The following is a 21454-nucleotide window of genomic DNA, read 5'->3' as shown; positions in this document are numbered from 1 at the left end:
CGAGAAAAAAAATATTAGAGGTATACCTCTCTTAATGCAATGAGTCTCTCCAAAGGATGGTGAAAATCCTCTCGATACCGTTTTAAACAGTACAATAGCTCTGTACTGTAGATGGCGCTTTGTTTATCACGCTTTGTAGGTACTTTAGTATGGTAAAAGTGGTTATTCACTTTTCATTTCCCCGACGGATCTAAAATATTGATTCGTCGTTTCTTACGAAACACAGTGGCAAGTATTTAATCACGTGGTATGAAACGCGTCGTGTTGTATGTGCTAAAGGCATTGATAGGGAATCTAATTACAATAAAAACCTTTCCTACGCTATCAATAGCCGCCAATTAGTTCAAAATTGATTTAACTTTTTACCTGTTGTTCCTGTTGTACGAATATAAACGTAACTAAAATCTTCTCCACTGACAGTTTTGATATGTTTTGCCCGGCACAGAATATGAATCCGGATTTATTAAAAGATTACTAATATTGGACCCATATTCAGCGCTAATGTTTACTAATATTACCATTCCACAACTTGGATTGACTGTAAAGCAGCCATTAGGGTTATTTATCAATAATGAGTTTGTTGCTTCGAGCACAGGGGATACTATTGATACTTACAACCCCTGTACGAAAGAATTGATAACCTCATTCTATGCCGGGAGTGAGCAAGATGTCGATAGAGCAGTTTTAGCGGCTCGCAACGCGTATGAGAACAGCTGGAGATATACGACCCCTCGGGAACGGGCGGACCTCCTTGATCGGTTATACGAGGTGCTTAAAGAGGAAAAGCATGTGCTGGGTGCAATTGAGGCGCTGGATGCAGGAAAGCCGTTTAATTTCAATGCGGCTGGCGATGTGGAGCATTTGCTCGACGTTACGAAGTATTATGCTGGGGCTGCAGATAAGTTTAACGGCGGCGAGTCACGTGCTTTGAATCAAGATAAGTTTTCCTATACAGTGAAAGAGCCATACGGTGTTGTTGCACAGATAATTCCATGGAATTATCCGCTTTCGATAGCTGGATGGAAGATCAAGGGCTGCTTAGCGGCGGGGAACTGTATTGTTATCAAACCTGCCGAGAACACTAGCTTGTCGCTGTTATACTTTGCGCAGATGTTCGTAAAAGCGGGGTTCCCGCCTGGTGTAGTAAATGTTGTTCCTGGTTATGGAAATATTGTAGGTGCAAGACTTTCAGCGCATCCTGATGTTGATAAAATCAGCTTTACAGGAAGTACTGAGGTAGGGCAGAAGGTTATGTCCGCCGCCGCGCTATCGAACATGAAGGACGTGAAATTGGAATGTGGAGGTAAAAGTCCGGCTGTTGTATTTGAAGATGCTGACCTCGAAAATACGATCAAGCAAGTGGCATTTGGTATATACTATAATACCGGTCAGTGCTGCAGTGCTAATTCTCGAATCTACGTTCAGGATTCTATATATGATAAATTCATCGCGCAATTCCGTGAACATGTGACTAACACCTGGAAATACAGTGCTAACCTTGATGTTTTTGACGATGAATGTGTCTATGGCCCATTGATCTCACAGGTTCAATTTGATCGTGTTTGTAAGTACATCAACCACGGTAAAAACGTGGAGAAGTTAGAATGCATTGAAATGGGAGAATGGCCCGAAAAAGGTTACTTCATTCCTCCAATATTCTTCCTCAATGTCCCACAGGACTCCAAATTAATGAAGGAAGAGATTTTTGGTCCTGTTGCCGTCATTGCTAAGTTCCATGACTATGATGAAGTTATCAAAAAGGCTAATGACTCAAAGTACGGTTTAGCCGCCTGCGTTTTTACTGAGAATGTGCGTTTGGCTCAAAGGTTTATCAGAGACGCGAGGGCGGGTACTGTATGGGTAAACTCATCAAATGACGAAGAAGTCATTCTGCCATTTGGAGGATATAAGATGAGTGGAATTGGCAGAGAGTTAGGAGCTGCTGGCATGGACTCTTATCTACAAACAAAAGCCGTATTAACGAACTTATAGCTTATTTTAGACTATTTAGAAGCATAATAACACTCACTTTATATGACTTTTTATCAGTATTTACCCGATATCTTCTTATTTTGGTTAGTCACGTGATCTTTTATTTAGGTTAATTAACCTCGTTAAGCTTCACTATACCGAAGTAGATATCCAGTATTAAAGCTGAAGGTTAACCTAGAAGTGAAATCTTGGCATATGGTTTTTATATATTAATTGAGCCTTTTAAATGGTATTCGAACCTGCTAATAGAAGGCTAAATCATCCTTGCTTTGTGTGTACCAAGAGGAAGGTAAAGTGTGATAAGCTAGTGCCATGTACGAATTGTGTAAAAAGGGGCGAAGAGAAGCAATGCATGGAATTATCGAAATCTAAGAAGTACCAAACTTGTTCTGGAATTGAATTAGACCCCAGGGTTGTTAAACTAATCCAGGATTATGAATACTGGATTTTTAAACTTGGTATAATGAAAAATGAGAAACGAGATTGCAATAGTGTCAGCCAGTTTGAGGCTGATATTGAAGAATTTAAGTACTGGATCCAGTATTTAGATATGGAATCTTCTTTCAAATTGTTAGATTATTCAATGGAAAAGTTAGGTGGGCTGTATTTTGGATGTACTGGGGATATTGGGGAGCTGTATTTTAAATTAGAAGAGTATTGGAACCGTAGAGAGGTTAAAGATTACAAGGAAACGATAGAAGAGTGCTTATGGAACGGAGTTCTGTGGTCAGTATTGACTTTAGCGGTATATTACATTCCTGTTAGAGAATTAAAACACATACTGCCACCCGAACCTGTTTACACCTGGTGCCATAGTGATAGCTCATCCTCTTGGTCAGAGGAATTGCAGTCTGTATTATATGAAAGCTTTTTAAAAGTAGCCCTATTTCAATTGAAGAGGGCAAATTTTATGCAACATCCAGATATTAAGGTAATACAGGCCTATTTAATTTTGGCGAATACGTCCTTTCCCCAGGAAGCTGTATTTTACTCCAATGGATTTTTAAACCACTGCATACATGTCTGTAAGTTGCTTCAAATTGATAATTTCAAGTCTAATGTGAGTGATTCTGCAGCTGTCAGATTAGCGAAATTGTTGGCCCAGAAAATATGGTATAAACTGTCTATATGTGATTACCTGCAAACAGGACCAAATAAACAACTTTGTATCCATACAGAAAACGACTCTCTCATAAAACACGCTGCATATTATGAAGATCTTCCTAACATTGATGTCTATCAAAGTGAAGATACATTTGAGACTTTAGCGTGGAAGCTATTCTCATTAGATCGAGATCTTGAACAATACAACATGAAGAAACCTACTTTAAAGTCATTGGAAACCATAAAACGTCAACTTGATATATTTACCGTGAAGATAAACGCTCTGGATGATACGGATTCTTTTCACTCGAAATTTGAGACTTTTCTGTCGAGATTAGTTTTGAATCTGACGTACTGGAAGACTTGTAAACTGTGGTATATGTATTATGGCTCAATGACCTGTTATGAACAGATGAATACACACGCAAAAATTATAATAGTATTAGTATTAAACAACATGAAAGGTGAAATGTTACCATTCAACAAATATCCACATGTATTATACGCATTGGGAATAATGTCTGCATATTACAATATTAGAAGAATCATCGATGAGTCAGAAGAATGCAATCAACTCGCAGCTGATTTGCTAGAGTTGTTAGATGCTATCCCAAAGGGATCTAAAAATTCAAGGAAGAACGCCATTATCCAGGTATTGCGAAGATTACAAAAATTAGAAGCACTTTGGAAGAAAGTCCGAGTAATAGATAATGGCGATCCATTCTTTCATCCTGTGTTTAAAATCTTGGGAAATGATATAAATATTCTACAGTGGGAATTTAATAGAATCTCTTTTACTTTGGGTGGCGGACCATTTGAGGATGTGGCAAAGGTTGTGGATATTACAAATGAAGCTCCAAAACTGAGAGCAGTTGTCAAGGAATTTGAAGACCGTTACAATATCCTTGAATGTATATACCCGCTATCCGAGAACCCTTAATTGAAAAGTTAAGTTAACACCTTTCAAAGACCCTGTATAGACCAGGTAAATTGGCTATCTCAATTACATCTTTGAGTAGTTTCTTTGGCGCTAGTAGCCTTTTCTTAATGGTTGGAAAAACAACGTTTTCCAAAACATTTTTCAAATATTCACTTCTAGAAATATATTGAATTCGTGTCTCTTCGTCAATTGTTTCATCATCTGTATCTACATGTTCAATGATTTCAGGCACGTATAGTAGTGCTAATTGTTTTAATATACCTTCCAAGCATTCTTTTTCAGAGCTCCAGTCAACTTTTGTTCCCATTCTATATAAAAAGAGGGGTAATTTCGACAACGGCGGTGTATAATCCTTCAGAAGCAATGGTATACAACATATTCGCACGTTTTCCAGTTCTGACTTGTCTCCAATTAGTTCGATAGAAAAATAATCATCCAACATCTCTCTCATGCTCCAAAGTTGTTTTGTAATTTCCGTTGCCTTAGACTCCTCTAAACTGTCTATCTGTGATAGCAGGCTTACCAGAGGTACTCCCTCGTTACCCTCAATTTCATGAAGGTATATTTTACCAAAGTTCGCAAATTCAGTCAGGCCAATTTGATAAAATAATTCATTACAAAGCGAACCATAATCCACAAGAAAAAGTTTCAGTCCATGCTGAATAGAGGCTAATCTTCTAGTTTCATCAACTAGGCCAACATACGTCATATCTGCAAAAATTCCCGTCAATTCTTCGTGAATATCACGATCAACATCTTCCTTCAAACACTTGATGCTTTTCAAATTCACTGCAATTCTTTCATTCTCTACTACATTATAAGTATTATTCAGCAACGTTTTAACAGTGCTATCATCCTTAGCTGCTGGATTTTTGGAAGCCTCGTCCCTGTTATCAGCCCCTGAACTTGCATCTATGCGTTTATCTGAGAATTTAGATTCACTGCGCTGGGTCTTATCCCTAGCAGTTGTGGCAAAGATAGTGCTAGTCGAAGTCTGACTACTTCGAAGAAAATTCGTAATTTTATACTGGCTGGAATCAGTCCTGATTAATCTATTTTCTTTCCTCTTAACTGCCATAGCTGGCGTCATTGGAGAAGGCTTTGTAGTGACTTCGGCCAGCGATGGAGCATCACTCAACAAACTTCCCGCCTTGAAAGACCTGGAAGTATCAAGCTTCGATAGTTGATCTTGGATACCGTTATGAATTCTCTCTATTATATCATCCTCGTGTAGAAATCTCACTTCTCGCTTCGTTGGATGTATGTTCACATCAACATTTTCGGATGCTATCATGAGGGACAAATAAATGAAAGGTTTATTACCCTTTGCAAGATAATTGCTGTATAACTGCAAGAGGGATCTTCTTAAGGGATCACAGCTTACCAACCTATTGTTAATAAAGAAAATGGCCGGAATACCTTTTTTATTATTGTAAATAAAGTTGGAAACGTAACCGCTAACCTTTGTCACACCATAAGCTTCAATATCTGGCAAATTAATCTCTAGCAGTGAATTTGAAACCTGACTTCCAAAAACAACGTTAATTCGGTCAACACAGCTTGCATTAGACCGTACCGTTAACGTGAATTGTGCTTCTCCATGCTTTTTACATGAAAACCCGACTCCATTTGTATTGATAGCATATCTACTAACAACATCCAGTATCTTGGAATATTCTTCGCTTTCTGACCTCATAGAACGTAACCTAGAAGGAACATTATAGAACAAATCTTGGACAAGAATCACAGTCCCATTTTTACCTGCAGTCGGTTTTGGTCCGTCCACCATTTTGCCGTTTTCGTAAGAAGCTTTCCAAGCACAGACATCATCATTGACCTTGGTAACAACAGTAATTTTTGAAATATGCGATATACTTGCTAATGCTTCGCCTCTGAAACCATATGTTTGAATTTTGGCCAAATCATCAAATGTTGTCAATTTTGAAGTAGTAAATCGTTCACACAGTATAGCAAGGTCATCTTTCATTATGCCTGAACCATTATCCGTAATCTGAAGCATTCTAAGGCCACCAGATTTAACTACTATATCAATATTTGTAGCACCAGCATCAATGGAGTTTTCCAGCATTTCCTTTAGCGCATTTACAGGAGAGATTATAATCTCTCCTGCTGCTATCTTATTGACGACTGAAGAATCGAGGGCCTTAAAAAAGAGTTAGAAAATTGTATTCATTAGCTCATAAATACGTTATGGAATAACACATACCTTGATTCGAGAAATGCCACCCATTCTTGATAGTTTATATCGAGTAAGTGAGGTTCAGAGTTGCACTACGATGTTCTTTTGGGTTAAGACTTGCATTACCCGGATTTAGTGATAACATTAAATTAACATTTTAACAATAATGTTAAGCGATATATGCTATAGTAAAACACAAGTAATAAATGTATATGAATTGGCTGTAACGTTATGGTACAGGAACATAATGGTGTCAAAAAGAGGCGGTTAGACGATTCAGTCGAAAGAATTGAAGATTCGAGTGCTGTAGGCGTGGAATTCCAGATTCTACAGGGCTATAGGAATTTTGAAGATGAGGTAGTGAAAGATCGAGCTTCAGCAGCAAGAACAGGCGATATTGATCTAGCTATGCAACGTTTGGATGAAGTTAATGCATTGTTTAATCAGGCAGGTGGATTAAATTCCTCAGCTAATACTTTATATGCACAGGACTCTCATGCAGTAATGAGCGTTAGTGAATTAGCAAGCATTAGTGTTCGGAATTTGAAGTTAAATAGCGCAGGAAAGGTACTAAATGTAGATGATATGATAAATGCTGCTAAGAGATATATGTTGGAAGATTATTTTGAGATCAATCGCATACCGATGCCTTCGGCGGGACCTGAACCAACGGCTGGCGATGATAGCCAAGCTAACAAGAGCGAAGACGATACCAGTGACCAGGAGGAAAATGAGTTTCATAAATGTTCTCGTCAATCTCAAAAAAATGAGCTCCAAACATCTTATCTCGGGAACTTCGAGGAATATAGAGAGTTCTCGACTTTTAATTGGTTAAAAATGGGTACACTATTCCAGAATCTTAGTAAAATGCCAGCAACCGTAGACCATATGCTAGGTCCACTGGCTATTCAGAAAAAGCAGCGTGTGGTGACCCAGCGACGGGAGATGGAAAGAGTTGGCCAAAAGATTACTGCCGAGGCGGTTACCAATGATTCCCTTAATGACAACCAGTCTGAGACAACACCTGAACAGGTAAAAAAATGTTTCCAGGTGCTGATGAGTAAGAATGGATACAAGAGAATTAATCTCTTTAAGTTCATCATAGATCCTAACTCTTTTGCAAGGTCGATAGAACACTTATTTTACACTAGTTTCTTGATAAAGGAAGGGAGGCTTGTACTAGAAGATGATGAGAACGGATACCCTGCTGTAAGACCAAAGGAACCACTGCCGAGTAATCCTAACGAAAAAGAGATTGAACGACAGAGGAGAACTGATGCACAGCAGAAGCACATCATATTTCAAATGGATATGCCAACATGGAGGAAGTTGATAGATAAATTTAAAATTACAGAGTCTTTTTTACCTTGAATAGTTATATACACTATTACGTTTAACGATCATTACTGCTATCCTTTAACCACCATGGGTCGTCAAGAATATTAGTCAAAGGCCATTTTCTACATGGCACCACTCGCAAGTCAGTAGCTAGATTGTGGTTTTCATACAACTCAATCCCAGCCCAACCTATCATTACAGCATTATCAGTGCATAACTCCAGGTCTGGATAATGAAACGAGAAACTTTTTGTTAGTTCAGTCTCTAGCCTTTCCCTCAGTCTTTTGTTCGCGCTGACACCTCCTGAACAAACAAAGCTCTTGACACCACTAAGAGCCTCACCATTAAACTTCAAGACAACATTTAGCTGCCTAATAACATGTGAGAATATAGCTTCTTGTATCTGGTACGCCATTGAACGGCGTTCATTATCAGAAAGTTCCTCCTGAGGTTTTGGCATGTTGGATTTCACAGCACTAATAAACGGACTAAAAGAGAACGCTTGCATGTTCATTCGGCCATTCTGATTCCGCAAAGGAACGGGGAGCTCAATTTTTACCCCTTGGTCAGAAGTAGCCTGCTGAATGTCTTGATCGATGATGCGTTCCATTTCTTTCGCAATCATGTCTCCGCGAATACCAATCTCTCTCGCGCATTTATCAAGGGAATCACCCACTGCAATATCTATAGTATCACAAAGTATTTCATGTTCTACGATGCTTTTTGTAAGTACTAGCATGGTATGTCCACCACTAACCAACAAACTTAGAAATGGAAATTGTGGGTGTCTTCCATTAGACTCCATTCTGGGAAGTAAAAGATGACCCAACATATGATGAACACCAACAAGGGGCTTGTTCCACGCAACACTTAGACCCTTGGTGAAATCTAGTCCAACAGCCAGAGCTCCGCGCATTCCTGGGCCTTTGGTAACACATAATAAATCAATGGAACTACCTGTACAGGCCAATGCCTGCTTAACTATGATAGCCAAATTTTTTTGATGATGATTATGAGCTTTTGTAGGTACAATACCACCGTCCTCAGCCGAGTTTAACCTCTCGCTATGGTTATACAGTAGTTTCGGCGCCTGATTTCTATCAAATCTATCCAATATTGCAACACATGTGTCATCGCATGACGTTTCTATGCTAAGGACTTTGTAATGACGAACACCTAAACTTCTAAATGACTGTATAAGTCGGAGCATCTGGCTTTATAGATGATTTGTAATCTTCACGTATAGAAATCTTCATTCGAAGCTAGCTTAGCCAATTAGATATAATTTGCGAGATGACCGAGTGTAAAAAATAGAATTTAACTTGAAGTGTTAACACTAAAGCTTTAATTTGCACCACTTAACCAAGGTTTGCCGTCAAAGTAAGGCGTTATAGTATCTTCAGCCTCTCATATCTGGTTGATGTTTTCCCCAACTTCTTCTATACCTGTAGTTGGCACTTCGCATGATGGCCGTCTGCATAAGTTGGGCGATCGGATGTCGGTCAAACATGGAGGTCCACCATCCGAACCAGGAGGCAATAAAGAACCTGAAGGTCGTGTGTCGCTGCTGCATTGCCTTATTGCGGGTGGTATAGGTGGTGCGATTGGTGATTCAGCTATGCATTCACTGGACACTGTTAAAACTAGGCAACAAGGTGCACCGGGTATTCAAAAATACAATAAAATGATTTCAGCTTATAGAGTGATACTAGCAGAGGAAGGAATCTGGAGGGGGTTATACAGTGGTTATGGTGCAGCAATGTTGGGTTCGTTTCCTAGCGCAGCCATGTTTTTTGGTACATACGAATTTGTGAAGAGAACCATGATAGAAAATTGGGGAATAAACGATACGTTCTCATATCTAATGGCCGGTTTTGTTGGAGACCTTGCTTCCAGTTTGTTTTATGTCCCCAGTGAAGTTTTAAAGACACGGCTTCAGCTGCAAGGGAGGTACTGCAATCCTTATTTCAACTCGGGTTACAACTACTTACATCTGACAGACGCAATTAAGACGATAGTGCGTACAGAGGGATACCAAGCTCTATTTTTCGGCTATAAAGCGACGCTAATTCGTGACCTACCGTTCAGCAGTCTGCAGTTAGCGTTCTACGAACGTTTCAGGAAATGGGCCTTTTCTCTCGAGGGCAAACCGTTGGAAGACAGAATCTCTTTCACCAGCGAGCTTCTATGTGGCGGTCTTGCTGGAGGTCTAGCAGGTATGCTTACAACTCCCCTCGATGTCATTAAAACTCGAATTCAAACCCAGACTTCTAGCGATATGCCTGTCGGTGTCAGTGGATCTGCCAACTCCGCAAAGCCATCTAGGATATCTAACTCAATATTCAACGGTCTTTATACAGTATACAAAAGTGAAGGTTTTATTGGCTTTACCAGAGGTGTTGGTCCAAGGTTCATATGGACCAGTGTCCAAAGTAGTATAATGCTGCTACTGTACCAAACAACACTACAACTAATGGAAGATTATAATGCATCATCCAAGTTATCCAACTAATAAAACACAATGGATAAGTTTAGGCTGCATGCCTTATAAAGTAGCCATGAAACCAAGATACACAAGGATGTACTAATATTTAAGCAATAAAGTTGCTTCCTGTATATATATGTGTGTAGCACTCTAAATGTTATTCCCGAACGCCAATTATACCCCTGAAACAGCCTACTATTCGGAAAGAAGAGGATGCTAACATCCTAACCGATAAGCGGCCCTTATTAACCTATATACGTTGCATTTAGAGTGTTCTTTTATCACTATAGCCGTATTTTCGCAACTTTTTACTGAGCGCCGCTTGATTTAAAGCATATGCGCTTTTTCTTGTAATATTATACCCATTTGTGTTGTTAACCAATAGAACTTCAAAGCGTCAAGAGGCTGCGAACTCACCAATAGACCTCGGTTTAGCGTAATATAAGGTGAATAGCAGTTCATTTTAGAGTCTTTAAGTTCTGGAATTGGTTCTTGTGGACTAAAAATGCAATATGTTGGTAGAGCAATCGGATCAGTTACAAAGAGTTGGTCTTTAATCAATCCTGCCACACTCTCAGGAGCAATAGATGTTATAGTAGTGGAACATCCGGATGGAGAGTTAGCATGTTCACCATTTCATGTAAGGTTTGGGAAGTTTCAGATACTAAAACCGTCACAGAAGAAGGTTGAAGTGATCGTTAACGATCAGCTTACGAACATCCCTATGAAATTGGGCGATTCTGGAGAGGCATATTTTGTGTTTGAGACGGATTCAGACCTCAATAATATTCCAGATGAGTTGATAACTTCACCTGTGGTAAGTGCAGCCAGTTCTCCAAGCTCATCCCCTCGACAGGATAATGTTAGTACCGATAAGAAACTTCCTGAACCAGATTTCTTAGATATTAATGACAATAGCACAGCTGGTGCTTCTGCATCTACTGATACGACCGGTGACTACTGCTCACAGTATGGAAGGCCAGCTACTCCTGCGCATGTGGGGCTCAAGGAAACTACCTCCTTTGAGGAACGAATAAATAGGAAACTAAACCAAAAAAAGATTCCCAGTAAGTTGGACAATAACGGGGACTTGTTGTTAGACATTGAGGGTTATAAATCAAGTCAATACAAGGTTCATGATACCGATGAGATGTTGAAGCAATTATTACAGGACGAGTTGGGTAAGGACAATGACATTTCCCCTTTTGTAAAGGAGGATTACAACGGTAACATTCGCATAATTAACCCATACGATAGTACTACGTTGGGTATTTCACCTCCAGTGTCACCCTCAATGTCCTCTGAGTCGTTAGAATTAATCCCGTCTCACAACAACGGCTCTGAACAAAATTCAGATTTCACTGACTCGACACCTTCTCGAGGTACGATATCTACAACCCTGGAGCTCAACACTGGGGCCAACTACATCAAGACAATCCGTTTAACATCCGACCAGCTACGCTGCTTGGATTTAAAATATGGTGAAAATGAAGTGACGTTTTCTGTAGATAAAGGAAAAGCTGTTGTGAACTCAAAAATATTCTTATGGAAATGGGATGTTCCGATAGTCATATCTGATATAGATGGCACCATAACGAAATCTGATGCTCTAGGACATGTGATGACGATGATAGGGAAAGACTGGACGCATTCAGGTGTTGCCAAACTTTTCACGGAGATCCGCAAGAATGGTTACAATATTATGTACCTAACTGCGCGCAGCGCAGGTCAGGCAGACTCTACACGAAGTTATTTGAGAAGTATCCAGCAAGGCGGTTGCGCGCTTCCAATCGGCCCTGTGATCCTATCTCCAGACAGGACTATAGCGGCATTACGAAGGGAAGTCATTTTGAAGAAGCCTGAAGTTTTCAAAATTGCCTGTCTAAATGACATACAAAAGTTGTATTTTAAGGTCCTACAAAGTGCAAATGTCGAAACGAATACAACAAATGACGAGCAGCCCACTCCATTCTATGCAGGTTTTGGAAATCGTATCACCGATGCATTATCATACAGAACTGTCGGTATCCCAAGCTCCCGAATATTCACCATCAACCCAGATGGCGAAGTTCATATGGAATTGTTGGAGTTAACAGGCCTAAGAAGCTCATATGTCCTTATCAACGAACTCGTAGACCAGTTTTTCCCTCACGTCAAGCAGGGCATGTACTTCGCTGTCGAGGAAGAGGTTAAGAATCTCTCGCCAACACCGGGCTCCCCAGTGTACAACCCAGAAGAGAGATCCTTCTTCCGCCAATACGACGAAAAGTTTTCAGATGTCAACTTTTGGCGAGAACCACTTCTTAGTGTAGAAGACCTTTCAGACATCACGGATGATGAAAACGCCGGCAACAATCCCACAGGCGCAGCTTCTGGCGGCGCAACAACCGCAATATCCCCTCCGCCCTCATCATCCCAAATTATGCCCTCTATGTCGCTTCGCGACAACCTCAGCGCCGATCTCGGTGCCCCGACCGACCCAACAACCCTTTCGTCTCCTGACAGGCTCATTAAAGACAACCTAGAGTCCCCTTCCCCACACAACATCACAGAACAGACCTCGGCTCTGTCCACCCTCTCTCTAGAACAGCACGGCAACCAGCTGCCATCAAGTCCAACATCACTAGGGCACAAATACAAATCCATGCATCAGGATCTAAGCGACGAGGACTATTCCCAAGCAAACGATTTCACTGACGATGAATTCGACGAAGATGAATTCGACGAAGATGACTTCTGGTCATAGTACACCGCACATATATCAAAAATAAAAATATATAAGTTCCCTAGTATTCACAGAACACATCAGTCTTATCCTACGATTATTATACTGGCCTATTTATTATAACTGAATGGGTTAACCATGTAATATCATCATTTTGATTATTACTACTACGTGGCTCCTTAACTGTCTAACTATCGGTCATTGAGCCCTCTGCTGACAGCCCTACTCACACTATCACGTATCAACATTCCGGCAGCACACTCACACCATCATTCCCACGAGTCCGCTAAAGCCACATGACCTCAATAAGCCACACGCCAGTTCTATCGCTTTCTACGTAGTTGACTATTCTCACCCCGACATATTTCCCAGTCAGCTCCTATTGATTATATTCTAAACAAGCTCTAATAAGTCAACATTTTACTAGGTGACTTTATTGAATAAATTACTACTGGTTTCTAACTTAAGCACGAACGTAAAACGTATATACTATATGTAAGTCATTTAGCATACATTGCGATTACGTCCTTTAACCACATGATAATTAGTCGATCGTAGCTCATGTTAACGCTATTGAGATGCTGATGACCGTAAACATATATAATACGACGCCTTTGCTTTTGATATTAAAACAAAACAAAACAAACTTAATAAAAAAAGAATAATATACAGGAATAATATATAAAGAGTTAAATTTAAAAGTAAACAAGATCTTTTAGTTGAAGCTGAAGAAGGGCTAATTATTTCTGGGTTTTTATTAGGAACTTAATTAACTAGTTAAAAATTATCATTTTTGACTATTTACTCGTAGTTTTAAGGTCACTCTTATAAGGCATTACACATACAGTTGCAGAAACTGAATCGAAGTAGGATTATAGCACTTAATATCCTGTTGGAATAATTTACAATTGTGCTATTAAGGTATAGGGGGGGTTTGATGAATGGAAACAGTAAAATTTGGGAATCTGCTAGTGATATACCAAATATAAGGACATTATCGGACGGTATTGGTGGTAATAACGGTAGTATGGTATCTCCTACTACAGTGAATGAGAGCAGTAATAATTTTAGTGGGTCGGGAGGACCAAGTAATAACGGTGCTAGAGGGTTTTCTGCTTCGCAGGAGAGCTATGGGAAGAAAAGTAATTCATCCAGTAGTTCAGCAGGCAATGGAGGTGGTTCAGGGGTAATGAATAGTAACAGCGGGTCGAAACCCTCGCCGTTGAACGATGTGTTGGTATCGGATGCAATGGCTAGGAATTCAAGACAGTTGTTATATGCCCATATATATAACTACCTTGTTCATAACAAGTACCATGAAACGGCGAAACGGTTTCTTGAAGAAGCGGATGTGCCCTTGTCTAAAGTAGTCCCCGAAGGTACAATGGATGGTACACAATTGCTTTACGCAAGAATGCTTATGAACTCTCCAGAGACGTTTCTTTTAGAGTGGTGGGAATCTCTATGGGCTCTGCATGGGTTTGTTGAGTCCCAGCCCGAAGAAGTCTTAATGAGCAATCCTATGGGTGGCATTGGAGCACAGCGTCCCAGCGTTGTACAACCTCAGCAGCAGCCGCAGCAGCAGCCTCAACAACAGCTGACGCAACAGCAGCAGCAGCCTCAACAACAGCGTCAACAACCGGTGATGGCTAGACAAATGCAGCCACAAAATTTTATGGCTCAACAGCCGCAGCCAGAGGGACATATAGGTATTCAGGGTATACCACAGGGAAACATGCGTATGGGCAGAGCATCCACATCAGGTTCACAGCCTGGCTCTTCTGCGGGGCTTTCAAAAGCTGCCCCTCGTCAGTATGGTTCGGCAGGCAGCGCTTCTAATATGATTAATACTTCATATACCGTACCCCATAATATGGCTACTATGGGCTATCCGGTGGTTTACCCACAGTCGTCGCCGGTTATGATGAATACAAATACACCCAATGGTATCATCCATCAGCAACCACAGCCGCAGCAGCAGCAGCATATTCAGCAAGGATATTTTAATAAACCAGTAGCTGATAGATCGGACAGTAGCTCTGGGCATGTCAAACAGCCACCTGAATTAGTGAACTATGTTCAACAACAAGGCCTACAGTTCCAGGAATTCCAATATCCTCAGAATCAGCAAAGGCATCAACAAGTCGTCGATATTCAAAGACGGCAGAAAAGGCAAAAGAGGGACTCGCCTGTGCAGAAACAGGATTCACCAAGCAACAATAATATACCAATAATTAATAATTTCACTTCCAGCACTCCATTAGGAAAAAATGGCACTAGGGTTTTGACAAAATCAGATCCAAGGCGGCCGTTAAGCTCTGGCAATCAACAAGCACAATTAAACTGGAGTAAGCTTCAGCAACAGCAGAAGCAACAGCAACAGCAGCCTCAACAACAGACTCAACAACAGCAAACTCAACCCCAACAGCAGCAGCAACAACAACCACAGCAGCAACAATCGCAGCAGCAGCAGCAGCAGCAGCAGCAGCAACAACAACAACAACAACAACAACAACAAGCACAGCTTCAAAAACAGCAGCAAGGACAGCAGCAGTTACAAAAATCTCAGCAGCAGCAGCAACAGCAGCAACAGCAAGGACAGCAGCAGTTACAAAAATCTCAGCAGCAGCAGCAACAGCAGCAGCAGCAGCAGCAGCAACAACAACAACAACAACAACAACAACAACAACAACAACAACAACAACAACAACAACAACAACAACAACAACAACAACAACAACAACAACAACAACAAGCACAGCTTCAAAAACAGCAGCAACAGCAACAGCAACAGCAACAGCAGCAAGGACAGCTTCAAAAACAACCGCCTCCTCAGCAGCAGCAGCAGCAGCAACCAACGACTCAACAAAAGCAGCAAAAAGATTTCCAGCAACCAAATATGCAACAGTTGGAATTTATGAACTCTATGGGTATGATGTTACCTGTATCAAATAATGGAGCAATTACAAACATGGAAGAAAATTCATTTGCAACGGGCAATTCATATGCACAGCAATTGATCTCAGTTACTGGAAATAATTCTATTAGTAGTAACAGCTTAGACCCATTGTTTTTTCAGCAAACTCAGTTTGCGGGTTCCAATAATTCTAATACTACGGACTCTAATAACCTAAAAAACGTTGTGTATCCACAATTGTCTTCACAGCAGTTCCAGCCTACAAAGATCTCAGGTCAAGAGAAAAAAGCTTAAATATAAACAATGTTACATTCCGTTAACTGCAGGTACAGCATCGGTAACATCTACACTAATTGCAACTGTAAAAATCATAATTAATTTATGGTTGCAGCACAAAAGGTAATTGTTAATGATACGAGCAAAATTTAATAGCCTGGACGCAACATTATTCATTGTAGTATCCCATTAAAAACACTGAATATTATTATATTACTATAGTATATATTATTATTTTACTAACGGTTTTTCGACATTAAATCTAAATTGTAACCTAGCGTTAGTTCCATGTCTGCTTTTTATCATGACTCTTTTAATCATTAATACTAAGGCTTAACGCAGATCCTAAAACAGTTTCATCTTTGTATTATACATTTAATGGATAATCAAATTATTTATATGTTCTAGAAACTTAAAACTTTATTTCAACGTTCCCATATATTCTATTTTTTATCCAATTAGGTCCATATTACGCTACACTTCACCATCGACGAATATAAGTAAATGAGCTTCCTCCAGAATAGTAATCACTTCGACATAATGATACAAAAACCTAGCTACTAAAAAAGCAGCTCCAAATGTGTTTTTCAGATACACTTTCGTCTCCCATTTCGTTTAAATTATATTTCTCGTCAATTTCATTAGAGTCAGTTAAATCTTCTTCATCACTAACCGAGCGTAATGTATCTTCATTTTTAATACCCATTGATTCCTTTTGATCTTCAAGCCGCTTCCTTTCAAGAGTAGATTTATATTTTATAATGTTCTCTTCGACAGTATTCAGGATTATAAAATTCCAGACACAAGTTTCCCTTTTCTGTCCTATTCTGTGGATTCTATTAACAGCTTGAAGCTCATCCCCGATATTAATTATCGGGTCTAGTAAGAACACATGTGAAGCATTAACTAAAGTTAACCCATTAGCTTGAAGTTTAACATTTAGCAGAATACAAGATATGTCCGGATTATTTTTAAAGTTTTCAACAACCTTGGAAAATTTGTAATTCTTCTTGTTCGTTGATACATAATTGATGGAGTTAAGTTTCATGACACTCCCTAAGATATCCAGTAAATCGGTATATTGTGAGTATATTACAAATTGGAGTGGGGATTTTTGCCCTGGGGTATTTTCGTGCTGCAATTGCAGATATTTGATCAACTTAATAACAAAATCAACCTTAGATCCATAATTTACACTTGCTACCATTTGATGGATCTTATCAATGTGCTTGTACATTTTATACTTACCCCAATATACGGGATCACTGTAATTAGAGCATATGGATTGATCATCAAATTGAATGAGGTTATTACTGGAACTTGGTTTTAATTCGCTTTTCGCGTTTTCTATCTGAGCGTTCCCCTTTTCTAGTATTTCAATGCTTTCCTCTTCTTGGAATTTGAATTGGTACACCTCTGATAATTTTGCATGAGAATTGCATAGCGGGCAAGACGGCTTTGTTTTCAGCCAGCTTTTTATGCAAGGTTGACAAAAGAAGTGACCACAATTGATTATGGATCCATTCACAATTTTACCCAAGCAAATTGCACAATTGATCTTTTGCTCATTTTGCATTACGGCCTCTAATTTTGTCAATGTTCCCAAATATTTTAGACGTGACTCTAGAACAGATATCTTCTTCACATTTCTCAAGTATAAGTTATCATTTTTTGTGTTCCGTAAGATAGTAGCTTTAGCTCCAGGTTCAAGTTGAATAAGAGATACAAGTGAGTCAGATATTTTTTGAAGCTGGGTAAAGTAGCTTGTCTTCACATTGTAAATTGCGTTAATCTTTTTTAGCATTTCCCGCATAAAAGCATTCTCCTTCTTAATCCGACCTATTTGCTGTTCAAAACTCAATAAATAACCTTCAAAATTTTCTTGCTGCTTCTTAGTATCTGAAGCAAGATTCATAACTATAGATATATTCTTCAACTCAGCAAATATGCGTCGAAGAGGTTCTCCATTCACTAATTTTAGGTTACCTAACATTTCCATATGAACAGGTGAAAGAACTTCAGCAGTGGTTAGTGAGTTTTTGTGAGCCTTTATCGTCTCGTCTGCATGAATTATTTCATCCCTATTCGACAGTATACGTTCTAAGCAGTCTAGTAACCCAAATATTTTATCTTGGTCATTAATTGAGTTTTCATACTCTTGGGCTTTATCTTCTTCATTAGTTTCGTCGTATTCACGCGCAATTGGTTTGAACGACGTTAATTTCAATTCATTAAAAAGTTGGTTAAATTGAGCGGCCTGTTCATTCATAGCCTTAAAGAGCGCGCTTATATTTTTATAACAAGTGGCAACAGTTAGTTTTGTAGAGTAATCTTCAAATATAAAGTCTATCATTTGCATATCAGATTTCTCTATTGTTCGTTTATTATCGAAGTACTTCTTTAGCGTGTTTATTTCACTTTCAACCTTCTCAGCACTGACAGCGAGAACTCGCTTTCTTAATGTTTCAGCCTTAGAGTAATGATTTTTTTCCAATTCTTGGTACTCAATGATCTCCTTCATCTCTTGTTCTCCGTAGATATCAGAATACTGTTTCAAATTTTCATCCTTTCCAGTCAGCTTAAGTTTCTCATTTTCCTCATCAATAGCCTCCAATCTTTTTGAGCCAAGAAAGTAATAGGCAGTCGCAATAAAGAAATAACACTGATGTAAATAATCCATATATGTCCTGAATTTGGTATTAACCTTGGATACGTCTTGGTTCGCATCTTTATCATCCGAAACCAAACGCTTGTTTTCTGGTAATACGAATGTGTCATCAACTCCGAGATTTTTCATTTCAGCAGTGATTTTAGCCTCCACTTCCTTTAATACAAGTATAGCTTCTCGAGGTTTATTTTCTAACTCCATTAGTACTTGCGCTGATTGTATTTTCAAAGAATAGTTTTCATTGTGTAAGGAATCTATGGAGTTTTGGACATTTACAGTCATGGTTCTTAAGATGTCATCCATATTAGGTAAGGACAAAGCCTTGCCCGTTTTCTTGGCATTTGAAAACCCACTGCCAATGTTACCATCAGAGAGCAATTGCTTATTAGACATAGTTGCATGACAGCATGTTTTACGCAGCTCGGAGAGCCAGTGGTTCAAACCTGCTGCTTCAAGATGCCTTGTACCCTGGCCATTTTGATCAAATCCAAAAGCTTCCAAAAACGTATTCCAAAGGTTTGTGTAATTATCTTGCTCGATAGGGGTAAACCTTAAAGGCACAATATAGTTGTGCTGCTTTGGAATCTGGATTTGATCTTTTATGTCGTGTTTAGCATGCCTAATACACAAATCCAACCTCGGCACAATATCTAAAATATCATGCACGTCGAACTTAATTCCAAAAACCCTGTCTTCTTCTATGCTAACATTGTTTGGAGAACGCTTCCTCTGACTGTTAATCCTTTTATAGTTCTTCGATACAGCATCAATGTATTTTGGGAAGTCAGAAAAAGGATGTATTTGCAAATACGACAGTACCGTCTTAAAATCCGTAATTGAATGTATAGGAGTTCCAGACACTCCCCAAGTGTGGACCCTATGTAACAAGTTTGTACACCGTGCGGCGTTCGTACTATCACTCCCAAGCATTTGAACCTCATCCAATATGATTCTATAAAATTGCATCAACGAAAGCGGTGAGGAATAATCATACTTGGGTGCTTTATGACGACGTGATCTAACCAAAGTGGAATACGCTGCGTAATGAATCTCCGCAGAAACAGTGGTATAAGTTGTAATGATAATATCAAACTTGGAGAGTGTTTTGACAATCTCAGAAATGTTCTCTGTCCCCAATTCCTGCTTGGTTTCGATGAAACCTCGATAATAATACACAGTTAAGAAATCGTCTACTATGTGCAATTTGATTTCATCTAGCCACTGTTGTAGAATACTCTGAGGACATATTATAAGGTTGGTCTTTACTTTTAAAATTTCCTTCCCATATGAATGACATAAGTAGCTTTGCTGTGAGGCATCTGGTATCTGGCGTGGATTTATCAATAACAACGCTAGCACCTCAATAGTCTTACCTAGTCCCATTTCTTCTGACAAAAGCCCACGAGCGCTTACCTCTTTCTTCAGATAGTCTTGATAAAGTGCATCAGCGTCTGCTCTCGTAATAATATAGCCACTGAATTTATTCCAGAACCATTCATTCAAAAGCATTTCGTAACCATACGATACGCGTTCGTTTAAGAACCGCAAAACATCAGAGTATCTCTTCATCTTGGTTTCTTTATCTATCATCCATTTTACTGACTGCTTCTGAAATGGCAGTAGCTTTGTATTTAACCAAGGTGTCTCTAGTAGATCAGCAGGCTGGTTCAAAATCTTCCTAGTGTAGCTCGTCGTCTGGTGCAAGAACTGGCCATGTATATAGTGATGGGTAATCTCCTGGCGCATAAATGGCTCTCGAGCAACTGAATATAGGGTATCTAGAAATCTTACTGTCTCCATAGAAAAGTGATTGATGCTATTTTCTTTGAACCAAAGCGACAGATTCAGTTCCAGCGCCCATCTTCCGGTTTCATTCCACCTAATAACACACACCGGAACCTCTATTTCAGGAAAAATCTTTGGAACCCTATCTGCAACAAAGTTTCCATTCCTCTTTGTCTTTTTCAAACCAGTCTTGTCCTTTAAATGTCGCTGCTTACTCCATCTCGCCGCTTTAAGCTCATACTCAACACATTTCTGAGAAACGACCTTCAATATTTCCTTTTCTTTATAACCCCACCTGCCAATATCAACTTTTAGGACTAACTTATCGCCAATAGTAACCGTCAAATAAGTTTCTGAGAACTCCTCGATCTCCAAGTACTGTATATTTGCCTCACTGTCATCAGAATATGACGTTTCTTCGTCTCCAAAAAATACAACAACTCGTAAAAGCTCTAATACTTTCTCTAAACCCCTCCTCTGCTTTACAGAGGTGTTATCCACACCCTTAGCGTCAGAACCGCACATGTCAAACGTACAAACCTCATTTTCTTTCACAGAGATTCGTATATCCCCCAGCTTCTGTTCTCCATTCATCGGTCCAAACAACTATTACAGCCTAGAAGGGAACCACCAGACTAAAATATAACACTTTAAAACTAACTAACGTAACCTCACAATCACTATTCTAAAATTAAAATAAACTAGCTCAAGCTTTGTATTACATGCGAGATTCAAATGCAACAAGTTAGCAATCTTAGCTAAGAAAGTGAAAAATTCTGCAGCAAAGAAAGTAAAAGTAACTATCACAAATAGATAGTTATTAGAGAGCCCCTAGGTGTATGAAAGTAACCCTAAAGTATCTTATCTACTTCTTTCTTGGTTGTATGTCTGCGTTTACGCTACGGTTTTCTAACAAATCATTTGTTTAACTTCATTTTTCCTCCTTTATTTATATAATATCTGCTTCGAACAACCTATAACAAGTAGTTAAAAAAGTTCAAGAAACCCATTCTAGTAAGTGGAA

The 21454-nt window shown here is 39.3% G+C and overlaps 9 protein-coding genes across 9 annotated transcripts; 6 read left to right on the top strand and 3 right to left on the bottom strand.

Moving 5' to 3' along the window:
- Positions 1-501: 501 nt before the first annotated feature.
- ALD2 (aldehyde dehydrogenase (NAD(+)) ALD2) lies at positions 502-1992 on the top strand (the record flags this gene model as incomplete). The annotated part of the gene is made up of 1 exon (XM_018131067.1): positions 502-1992. One exon carries the CDS (start codon positions 502-504, stop codon positions 1990-1992), a length of 1491 nt encoding a protein of 496 aa, XP_017987045.1.
- Positions 1993-2218: 226 nt separating this feature from the next.
- Positions 2219-4036, top strand: CEP3 (Cep3p; the record flags this gene model as incomplete). The annotated part of the gene is made up of 1 exon (XM_018131068.1): positions 2219-4036. One exon carries the CDS (start codon positions 2219-2221, stop codon positions 4034-4036), a length of 1818 nt encoding a protein of 605 aa, XP_017987044.1.
- A 13-nt stretch (positions 4037-4049) lies between these two features.
- Positions 4050-6287, bottom strand: MLH1 (mismatch repair ATPase MLH1; the record flags this gene model as incomplete). Its single annotated transcript, XM_018131069.1, has 2 exons — positions 4050-6200; positions 6264-6287. The coding sequence occupies 2 exons, from the start codon at positions 6285-6287 to the stop codon at positions 4050-4052; spliced, it is 2175 nt and encodes a 724-aa protein (XP_017987043.1).
- A 180-nt stretch (positions 6288-6467) lies between these two features.
- Positions 6468-7607, top strand: NSE4 (Smc5-Smc6 complex subunit NSE4; the record flags this gene model as incomplete). Its single annotated transcript, XM_018131070.1, has 1 exon — positions 6468-7607. One exon carries the CDS (start codon positions 6468-6470, stop codon positions 7605-7607), a length of 1140 nt encoding a protein of 379 aa, XP_017987042.1.
- Positions 7608-7629: 22 nt separating this feature from the next.
- Positions 7630-8784, bottom strand: QRI7 (putative N(6)-L-threonylcarbamoyladenine synthase; the record flags this gene model as incomplete). Its single annotated transcript, XM_018131071.1, has 1 exon — positions 7630-8784. One exon carries the CDS (start codon positions 8782-8784, stop codon positions 7630-7632), a length of 1155 nt encoding a protein of 384 aa, XP_017987041.1.
- Positions 8785-8994: 210 nt separating this feature from the next.
- On the top strand, positions 8995-10086 carry MME1 (Mme1p; the record flags this gene model as incomplete). Its single annotated transcript, XM_018131072.1, has 1 exon — positions 8995-10086. One exon carries the CDS (start codon positions 8995-8997, stop codon positions 10084-10086), a length of 1092 nt encoding a protein of 363 aa, XP_017987040.1.
- A 478-nt stretch (positions 10087-10564) lies between these two features.
- On the top strand, positions 10565-12805 carry PAH1 (phosphatidate phosphatase PAH1; the record flags this gene model as incomplete). Its single annotated transcript, XM_018131073.1, has 1 exon — positions 10565-12805. One exon carries the CDS (start codon positions 10565-10567, stop codon positions 12803-12805), a length of 2241 nt encoding a protein of 746 aa, XP_017987039.1.
- A 916-nt stretch (positions 12806-13721) lies between these two features.
- On the top strand, positions 13722-15995 carry MSS11 (Mss11p; the record flags this gene model as incomplete). The annotated part of the gene is made up of 1 exon (XM_018131074.1): positions 13722-15995. The coding sequence occupies one exon, from the start codon at positions 13722-13724 to the stop codon at positions 15993-15995; it is 2274 nt and encodes a 757-aa protein (XP_017987038.1).
- A 535-nt stretch (positions 15996-16530) lies between these two features.
- IRC20 (E3 ubiquitin-protein ligase IRC20) lies at positions 16531-21024 on the bottom strand (the record flags this gene model as incomplete). The annotated part of the gene is made up of 1 exon (XM_018131075.1): positions 16531-21024. One exon carries the CDS (start codon positions 21022-21024, stop codon positions 16531-16533), a length of 4494 nt encoding a protein of 1497 aa, XP_017987037.1.
- Positions 21025-21454: the final 430 nt, after the last annotated feature.

The sequence above is a fragment of the Eremothecium sinecaudum genome, chromosome III (assembly GCF_001548555.1).
Source record: "Eremothecium sinecaudum strain ATCC 58844 chromosome III, complete sequence".
Lineage (NCBI taxonomy): Eukaryota > Fungi > Ascomycota > Saccharomycetes > Saccharomycetales > Saccharomycetaceae > Eremothecium > Eremothecium sinecaudum.
Note: the sequence above shows the minus strand (reverse complement) of the source record. Positions and strands in the feature narration are given on the sequence as shown.